This window comes from Zosterops lateralis, assembly GCF_965231275.1.
Source record: "Zosterops lateralis genome assembly, contig: SUPER_6_unloc_1, whole genome shotgun sequence".
In the NCBI taxonomy this organism is placed as follows: domain Eukaryota; kingdom Metazoa; phylum Chordata; class Aves; order Passeriformes; family Zosteropidae; genus Zosterops; species Zosterops lateralis.
In genome coordinates, this window is record NW_028154616.1 from 3,485,863 (window position 1) to 3,495,993 (window position 10,131).

A 10,131-nucleotide genomic window follows, 5' to 3' on the forward strand; every position below is an offset into this window, starting at 1 on the left:
TGGAGAGGATAGAATGAAGAAGGAAATAATGTGTTCTATTGGAATCTAAACTGATCATCAGCCAAGAAAAGGGAAGGAAATGGAAGACCATTTTTAACACTCAGTGCCTTTCCTCACTTTTCAGACGATACCCCTGAGACTTGCATATACTCCAACTGGTCCCCGTGGTCGGCCTGCAGCTCCTCTACCTGTGAAAAGGGCAAGAGGATGAGGCAGAGGATGCTGAAAGCTCAGCTGGACCTCAGTGTGCCCTGCCCAGACACCCAAGACTTTCAGCCCTGCATGGGTCCAGGCTGCAGCGATGAAGGTAACCAGGGATGGGAGGTGGAGGAGGAGGAGAACACCTTGTAGAGTTTCCTTCTCCTTCAAAGTTCTCAAGGATGTAGAATGGCTTGAGCTGCGGCCAAGAGAAAATTGCTGGAGAACATGAATGGAAGCTGCCTGTGGGGAATTCTGCTGTGCCAGGGCATGTAATATAAAGGAGAGGAGGGAAAGGTGCAGTGCAGGAGAGTGAAAAGCAGCATGAAAGGGATGCTGCACAGGAGTGGGCAGCAGCTCCATCAGTGCCCACAGCTGAGCACTAAGACATAGATTTGAAAAAATTCTAGTTGATATTTTATAGTAGATTTAAGAACATACACTGTATGTTTAAAAGTATTTCAAGTAGTACTTTAGAATATATGAAATTGCATTTTAGAAGACATTTAATAAACACTGAATGCTGTGTCTGTTACCCTTTCACATATATTTGAGCACCACGAGTATGAAAAACCTTCAGTATACTCAGAAAAAAACTTAAAAGAACTAGCCTAAACAGCAGAATAACAAGGCTAAGAGTGCAAATAAAAAAAAAAGAACACAAACTCTAAGATGCTATGTTCCCTTAAAAACGTGCCAAGAAGGCCAAAGCACACATGGGAGTGATAAAGGTGAAAAAGTGAACGTCAGAAGACCACTACCACAGCCTGAAAATCACCACCACTAAGGACTGAACATGCCCATAAAAGCATAGAGTAATTACCATACTAAGCACAGATAAGAGGGGTCAGGGAATTAAGATGTACAAAAGAAGACCACAGAATGTCATGCATATGTAAGACCTCAAAGAATAATAAAAAAGGCAAGTTCCCTGGTAGATTATTCCCCATGCATCTTGACGTCAATAAATACATACTGCTCTAACAACTAGTATTGGTTGTGAAGTTCTTTCCGCAGCTTTTCAAACACTCTCTGTATTTCAGATGGCTCCACCTGCATGATGTCTGACTGGATTACCTGGTCCCCCTGCAGCGTCTCCTGTGGGATGGGCACCAGATCCAGGGAGAGATACGTGAAACAGTTCCCTGAGGATGGCTCCATGTGCAAGGTGCCTACTGAGGAGACTGAGAAGTGCATTGTAAATGAGGAATGCTGTAAGTTTTCATTCAGTTTCGTGAAGTCCAGCCAATAGCAGGAGCATTGCCCAAACCATTTTCTGTATGAGTCTTGCTGGGATCCCACAGTGCTCCATCTTAGGCCCTGTGCTCTTCAATACCTTAATAAATGACTTGGATGCAAGGTTGCAAGAGATACTAAGCAAATACCCAGATGATCCTGCTGCATCCCTCAAAAGAAGGGAGGCCATGCAGAAAGACCTCAACAGATTAAAGAACTGATTGGCAATCACCAACCACATGAAGTTCAACAAGGGAAAATGCCAGGTTCTGCACCTGGGATGGGGTAACCCTGGATGTACAGACAGACTGAGGAAGGAGAGGCTGGAGAGCAGTGCCAGGGAAAGGGACCTAGGGGTACTTGGCAAGCTGAATATGAGTCAGCAGTGCCCTGGAGCCAGGAGGAACATCCCTGTCCTGGGGAGCACCAGGCCCAGCATAGACAGCCAGGCAAAGGAGGGATTGTCCTGCTCTGCTCTGAGCTGGGGAGCCTCACCTCGAGTGTTGGGGCAGTTTTGGACACCACAATATAAAATAAATATTATTAAGCCATTAGAGAGTGTCCAAAGGAAGCCACAAGGAGGGTGAAGGGCCTTCAGAGGAAGCTGTGTGAAGAATGGCTGAGGGCACTGGGTCTGCTCAGCCTGGAGAAGAGGAGACTGAGGTCAGACCTCAGTGCAGTTACAAATTCCTGGTGAGGGACAGTGCAGGGGCAGGTACTGGTCTCTGCTCTCCAGTAACAGTGACAGGACTCAAGGGAATGTCCTGAAGCTGAGTCAGGGGAGGTTTAGGTGGGATATCAGAAAAAACTTGGGCACTGAAACAAGGTCCCCAGGGCAGTGGTGACAGTACCAAGCCTGCCTGAGTTCAAGAAGCCTTTGGACAACACTCTCAGGGACATGGTGTGACTCTTGGGGGTGACCCTGACCCTTGCGGGGCCAGGAGCTGGACCTAATGGCCCCTGGGGTATCCCTCCCAATCCATCTGACCCTGTGATTCCCATGAACACTTTCCTCTGTGCCCTTTGCACAGCTCCCAGCAGCTGCCTGGTCACTGAGTGGGGTGAGTGGGACGAGTGCAGTGCCAGCTGTGGCACGGGGATGAAGAGGCGGCACAGGATGATCAAGATGACCCCTGCTGATGGCTCCATGTGCAAGGCAGAGACCACTGAGGCAGAGAAATGCATGATGCCAGAGTGCCGTGAGTGTCCCAGAGCTCCTCTCCCCTGCCCTAAAAAGAAACATCATTCCTGACACACTGCCCCAGCACACAGAGAGCACAGCTAAACCAGCAGCCATGCTGCTTTTCCTTGTCCTCCTTAAAACCAGGAGAATAATCTAAGGGATTTCACTAAGCACATTCACTATCCAGAGGAGAGCATTAATAAAAAATGTTCAGTGGTATACTGCTGCTGAATGACCCACACAGGGGTGTGTGTGTATCCGCAAGTGACACTCAGACTCTAAGTTATGCAATATGAGGTGTATTTAACCATCAGGTTAAATTATTCAAAGACTAGAATAAGACAAATAAAACAGTGTCCCTCCCTTTTAACCCATGAAATTTCAGAAATTGAGGGGTTTTTTTGTGCAGCCACACCCTTATTCTCACTATTAATTTCCTAGGAAAGGTTAAATTTTCAAATTTTAAAAATATTTTTTAGTAGATTAAATATGGAAGTTTCACTTTTTAGACTAAATCAAGTTGACTTCCTGCTCTGTTCATTGCAACAACCTTTTCTTTTTCTATTTTTACAGGAGTTATGATGGAAAAATAGCTCCTTAAACTATTTATTCCCCAGATGCACTGAGAGCCAGCAGCTGTGACTTAGATACAGCAAAAGATAGCAAAGATATTTAAATCGAGCAAGCCTTTCAATTTAGTACAAAGTTTTCTGAGCTTCTTCAGCAGCACCATTCAGCTTGTGAAAAGAAAGTATAATTGGCTGATGATATTTTCCACCTGTATTATTTTCAAAATAATTTATTTATTTTGAAATAAATATATATTATTCATAATTTATTTAAAATAAGAAATCCTTAATAGGAAGAGTTCATTACCTTTTTATTTCCTCCCAGATACCATCCCCTGCCTGCTCTCTCCCTGGTCTGAGTGGAGTGACTGCAGTGTGACCTGTGGGAAGGGTATGAGAACCAGGCAGAGGATGCTGAAATCTGCTGCTGAGCTGGGAGACTGCAACGAGGAGCTGGAACAAGCAGAGAAATGCATGCTGCCAGAATGCCGTAAGCTTGGGAAATTCCCTGGGAAGAGGAGGCTAATTATGGGTCAAAATCTGTGGTTCAAACCTCTATCACCACTTCTGAGCATCACTTCTTAGATAGGCGGGGGTATCAATTGTGCATTGTTTAAACATTATTATTATTATTATTATTATTATTATTATTATTATTATTATTTTACACTTTCAGCAACTGTGAGCTGAAATATGACCATGTCTTAAATTCAGCTTTGCCCTACTTCATCCCATGATAATTCTCAGCATTTCTGTGGGAATACAGCTCTGCATGTTGAACACACTAGAGCTCCCCAGTAGGAAATAAGTCAGAATTATAAACCATTGTTGATCACTCAAATGCAGACCATGTGCCAAGAAAGAAAGAAAGAAAGGAAATTGAAATCACCTGTGATTCTTTTAGCTCAGAAAGAGCACAAAAGAGGCTTTCTCCACCTTTGATACACCTCTGAATGGTATCACTTTGCAACCTGCCACTGGCTGTTGTGGAGGCAGCTGCAGAGATATTTTTTACCTTTATTTTTCACTCCATTAAAACCCCCCACTCCTTGGGTAGAGCAGATTTCCAGTTGCTTTTTGGTCTTTATGAAGTGTGATAGCCCAAGGCACTGCTGGATTAATGAGATATGATTGCTTTTAGCATCTTGTTGCCAGCTGGTTTATGAGGTTTTATCACAAATGACATTATTTTTCATGGAAAGTATTGGTTAAAAAGGGTTTTACACTGTAATTGCTCATTCAGCTTTCCCCAAATAATGTGAAATGCCATTTTGATTATTATTCACTGGGGTTGTAAGTGTTAAGCAGTGCTGAAAGATGAAAACTTTTAAGATATAATGGTATTAGTGAGTATGACTTATTGCATAACACTGCCAGCAAAGCAAGGCTCAGATCTCAGAGGTAGCAAATTCGTTTTAAATATAACTCAATTTTCAACAGCTTTTCATTACAAAACAGACAGATGGGTGGGAAAATTGAGGAAGGCACAGGAGAATTATTTATATGTTCTTTGTAATTTTAGTGATCTGCCAGCACCACTCTTGAAGAAGAAATGGAAGAGTGTGTCAAATAAACACTTCTACTAGAAATGGACTCAGAAAATTTTGACATGCAGCCTCCAAACAATTGCTGAGGAGGCTGGAGGCTCATGTAGTTGGGGCGTAAAGATCCATCAGGCACACCTGAGTGTTTTTTGTCCCTGTGTTTAGATCTGATGGGTTTTGTGTCATTTTATTTTGTGTTCCTTTATCCCCTACAGCCATTGACTGTGAGCTGACGGAGTGGTCCCAGTGGTCTGAGTGCAACACCTCCTGTGGCAAGGGCCACATGATCAGGACGAGGATGATCAAAATTGAGCCCCAGTTTGGGGGAGCAGCTTGCCCTGAGACAGTGCAGCGCACAAAGTGCAGAGTGAGGAAGTGCCTGAGGGGAGCAGGGATGGAGAAAAGGCGCTGGAAGGAGGCCCGGGAGAAAAGGAGAAGTGAACAGGCAAAGAAGAATTTAGATAGTGAGCAATACCCAGGTGAGTGTGAAGCCACTCTGAGCATGTTCACGGCTTTTCTGCATGGCAGGAGTCTGTGAGCAGTTCCACCTTCAGCACTTCCATCAAGGGAAAGTTTTAGCCCTGCAATAAAACACAGTCACTTTCAGTGCTTGCCCATCACCAAAACCACCCAGCCTAAGCTTAGGGCACCATGGAGAAATGGTAGGGCACCCACATCTGTCCATGTCCATGCACTAAAAGTATTTTAGCTGCTCCACACAAAAGTGTGGAAAAGTTTAAACTTCACACCTGGCAAAGGACTGATTGCAGTTTCTGCAGATCTGAGTGGTAATCTTTACATCCAGTTAGCTTCAAGTGTTCAAAATATTTGCTCCTGGATCCGATGCTGAACTTCAAAACTGAACTAATTTCCACCTCAGTAGTCCGGTTTAGACTCAGGCTGCCCCAATAGATCTGCTCAAACTGCTTCTACAATGGGGGACAAAATCATCAAGTACTGATTCCTCAAATCAACAACTGGGTAGGAATTAGTGCTAAGTTGTGGCTCATGCTTGTCTGACATTTAATGATTTCATAATTTTATCTGTCTTTTGTAATTCAGATATTAAATTTCTTGTTTACTTTTTCCAGTGTTCAATAAATGTAACCTGATTATATCTAGGAAGGGTTTCTACTACTAAAAACTTAACCAAATCACTTATTTCTTTTAGTTTGTAGGCTGAAACCATGGACTTCTTGGACAGAATGTTCCACCCTCTGTGGAGGTGGAATTCAGGAGCGCTACATGATGGTAAAGAAGAGGTCCAAAAGCACTCAGTTTACCAGCTGCAAGGACAAAAAGGAGCTAAGAGCATGTAATGTCCATCCTTGTTAACAAAACACAAGGTCCCAAGTGATGCACTCTTGAGCTAAATGGAAAGTCAACCTTGGTTTGTTTTTTTAGAACAACAACAACAACAAAACATAAAGTGTGTATTAGTTTTCATTTTTGCAGTGTGGTTTGCTTTTTAGTCTTGCTGGTGCAAGAAAAATGTTTTATAAATATTTCCTCACGGATTAATGCTGAGAGTAAGTCTTTGGTACTCCAGCCAGCCCTTAATGCGTAAAAATAGTAAAGTCATGGTGAGTTACTTAATTAAAATACAGACGCATCCGTGGACATGGAATAGCCATATAGAAATAGCACTTGTGAAAACATGGGATGCATGCAAATTGACAAAACTAAGTTAAAATGACAAAGGATTTCTCTCTAGATTTGATTTGAAAATCCAAAGCAGTGCCTCTGTCATTACACAACTATGCCAAGGAGTAATTTCAGTAATGCTGGTTCAATAACATTAAAGGTGCATGTTTATCTTTTTACACTATTGGGTTGAGCTGATAGTTGTTAATATAATAATAATAATCCTAAACACTTCACATGAATGCTGTGGTCCATGCAAGAAGGTCTTTTTTGCTTCAAAACTTAAAAAGGAAAAAAATTTTTGCAGTTCGATAGTGATGTCTGACCACCACACAATCACAGTCAGGACAACACATAAAGAAAACATGCAAATATCATAATATGTGTACAGTCCATGCTGGGTCTATCCATTGCCTTTCAAAATGGACACAGAATCAGTACAAACTGGTCCAGAGTGTTGCAACAGCTGTGCCACAGGATGTCTTCCACATGAGAGACACTAAAAAATCAGATTCAGTTTCCAAAGGATCTTATTCAGAGGTGAACAGGGTGACAGGTTTATAAAAATCCAAAAATGGTAGAGAAAAGGTGAGCCAGGCTCTCATGCATCCATTAAAACTGAAATGAGCCTCTGAAAGGAAACAATGACAATGACAGAAAAACTGATTATAGATTGGCACAAGAATACATTTACAGCAGTGTCACTTATGTCTTTTTTACTCAGAGTATAGGGCAATCTAAGAATTGCTACATTTGTGAGAATTACTCATTTGTGGATATCCTAGCCAGGTTAAATGCCCTCCCTGACTACTTAAGGAATTAAAAAACTGCCTGAGATTAGAAAATACCTCCTTCTAATTGCTATTTTATCCCCATCTCCTGCAGAATTTAGCTTTCATCCCTACCCTGAGTCAGGTATAATAATGGAGACCCTTGGGCCCCACTTGCTATTGGAATACAATATTTTCCTGTAATAATCTAACAATAAGAGGAGAAGACAAGGTCTTCTTTAGGTCCAGACAAGGCAGCACACCCCTATATCCCCACAGAAGTAAGAACAATGCACTGAAAATAAAGATTGTTGATGCTGACTCTTAAGCTTGAGAGAAATGAATGGAGAGAATTTTTTTTTTTTTAATGGCCTCTAAACCAGCCTTAAGTAATTTGCTCACTTCCTTAACACTTGGTCACTACCCTGATGTTTTAAATATTGCTGTGCACCACAATCTTCTGAGCTGCTCACCTTCCTCACCACCACCACCATCCTGGGGATACTCTGTACCTGAACAGGCTTGTTGGGCTGGTGGCATTAATTGTGGGGCTGTTCATCAGCATTTCTCCACTGAACACTGCAAGGGCTGCTCAGGACTCCCACAGCCATCACATCCCACCCCCTTCTCAAGGTATTTCACTGCTTTCTGCAGATTTGGAATGAGGGAAAGGCCAGGGAAATAATGGAGCCAACAGCAGTGTGAGCCCTCTCCTGCTGCTGCTAAATGAAATGGATGCACACCCAGAGCCAACCAAACCAGGAGAAAAAGAAATAATGCAACAAGGTTTAATGCTAAAAACAAACATTTTACTTTTTGCGCAGCTTGGCTTACTTAATAACATTAATTCAGATAGTTTGGCTCCTTGTGCCTGTTCAAAAGTTTTTGCAGTTTGTGTCTCTACAGCACTTCCATTATAGCATAGCAGTAAGACTCTCCCTCACTAACACATTAAGGACCTTACATTTCACTTTTATGACCAAAAATAAAGAAAATTCAATGGAAAAAAACCCATGGAGGAGTGACCAGCTGAGCATATTTTAGGTGAAGAAACTTCAAATAGGGCCACAATGATCAGTGACAGGGGCCTGGCCAGGGCAGAGCCACATCACTGGCTGAGCTGGCAGAAGGTGTGCCAGCTGAGGCCGTTGACTCAGAAAAGTAATTTTTGGCCATAAAATGTGTGGCAGAGTGCTTTTAAAGGCTTTGAAGGATCTTTGAGCCTGGGGCAGAGGGAGCAGAAGAAGTTTCTCCTGAATGGAAAAAGTTTGCCATGTTCAGGAACCAGATTTCTCTCATCAACCCTTACCTCTTGTCCATGCTTATCTTGCTAACCGTGCCTGTTGCAGCAATCAACTATTTTCGTTTTCACATTCGTTCAATTCATCAAGCTGTTTTGTCTACTGAATACTCCCTTAGCCAAAGGCCACATAGTCCAAACACACTCATGGAAAACATACGACACCTTTGTGAACATGCCCACAAAATTGTCCATTAAAGCAATCTGGCATTCCTTTCTCTGTGCTTCTTACTAATTTGATTCTCCACATCCTTTTTCTTTTTTTTTCTCTCCCTCTTAGAAGGCTGTTCAGTGTGATTTCCAGTCATTTCTCTTGGGTTCATTAACGTTCTGAATGTTGCAAATCGCTTCTTTCCCCATCTTGTTAATAGATGAAATGACAAGGTGATTGCACTGGGTCAGAAATATGTGACCACTCCTGCTTAGGTTCAGCCCTTCACACTTGTTTTTATGTTGAAGCATTTGACAGATCACTTGTCTTTCTTCTAACTTGATATAAGAGAAACATTTAGGCTTGTTACATTTTGTAAAAAAAAAATTTAAAAAAAATAAACACAAACAAAAACAAACAAAGAAAAAAGAGGTTGATTTTCTATTCAGAAAAAAATAATTAAAAAGCTCTGATATACAATATGTAGAAGTCTTGCATTGTTACTGTAAACTTTCTAGTAGTGTAATAGGCACTGTTTATCAGTCAATAAAAAGAAGAACTGTTATTGTTCTGATATCCTGAATAATCCTGCTGAACTCAAAGCACAGATGTCACATCAGTTTTGTAGACCTCAACTACCAGATCTTAGCATTGTGCATACCTTTTTTTTTTTCTAATATACAAATGATAGAATCTTTACACATAATGAAAAAGAAAAGTTAGGGGCTTAACAAATGTACAGTAGGACTCTGTTTGTGTGACACGAGTTAAACAAAATTTTGTTTGATTGCATTTTTAGATCTCCTTTGTTGTTTTTGTTTGCTGTGAAATGATGAAAAAGCTACCATGAACATTTCTTACCAAAGTCTTGTGTAGATGTTTTGTAGCTATCTGCCTAACACATTATATTATTATTATTATTATTATTGTTATTATTTTGGAATAAAGACATCTTTACTATGAATTTTACACTTGTATGAGATTCTGTTCAACTAATATGATTCTGTATCAAAAAACATTGATTAATATGAGTCAAGTTATGTTCTTATTTACATTTTACTCCTGTTCAAGGTAACAGGATTTCAGGAGTGAGTGGATTTTACTAGGACCAGTCGTTCTTTCTGCTTGGAAGTTGTTTGCATCAAGGTCTTTGTCAAATCGCTGTTCTTTTGAAATTACTGGGTAACTTAGGAACATCACAGAATGTATTTGTGCATTACTCTCATGTGGGTTTTGTCATCGTTGTCAGTTTTTAATGAAAGAGAAACTATTTAAAAGAACACTTTTTAAAGCTTGGCAATACATGAAAGGAAAAATTGTTAAAAATAAGCTCTCAAAAGAGTCTGAGATTTTGTGAAACTTTCAACTGGTCTTTTGTGCTACTGGAAAACTGTTTTGGGACATGAGTGTGCCACTGATAATCACCCAGACACCACAGAGGAGAGGGAGGCCACACAGCAGAGCTGCTGCTCTAGGAATCCAGTTGTCTATAACATTTGCAGCCAAGCAAAAGTGTGTGCACAAAACCTCTCCATC

At 41.2% G+C, this 10,131-nt stretch overlaps 1 protein-coding gene across 1 annotated transcript in view; it reads left to right on the forward strand.

Annotated features, from left to right (window-relative positions):
* SPON1 (spondin 1) overlaps window positions 1-9,507 on the forward strand; it is a gene marked incomplete at its 5' end in the record, with an annotated part of 179,785 nt that extends 170,278 nt beyond the window's left edge. The window contains 6 exons of the mRNA XM_083885360.1: window positions 125-307; window positions 1,242-1,412; window positions 2,466-2,633; window positions 3,512-3,676; window positions 4,946-5,209; window positions 5,902-9,507. Of these exons, the coding sequence (XP_083741486.1) occupies window positions 125-307; window positions 1,242-1,412; window positions 2,466-2,633; window positions 3,512-3,676; window positions 4,946-5,209; window positions 5,902-6,065 (1,115 nt within the window). The 3' untranslated portion in view covers window positions 6,066-9,507. The remainder of the gene's footprint in view (window positions 1-124; window positions 308-1,241; window positions 1,413-2,465; window positions 2,634-3,511; window positions 3,677-4,945; window positions 5,210-5,901) is intronic.
* Window positions 9,508-10,131: the final 624 nt, after the last annotated feature.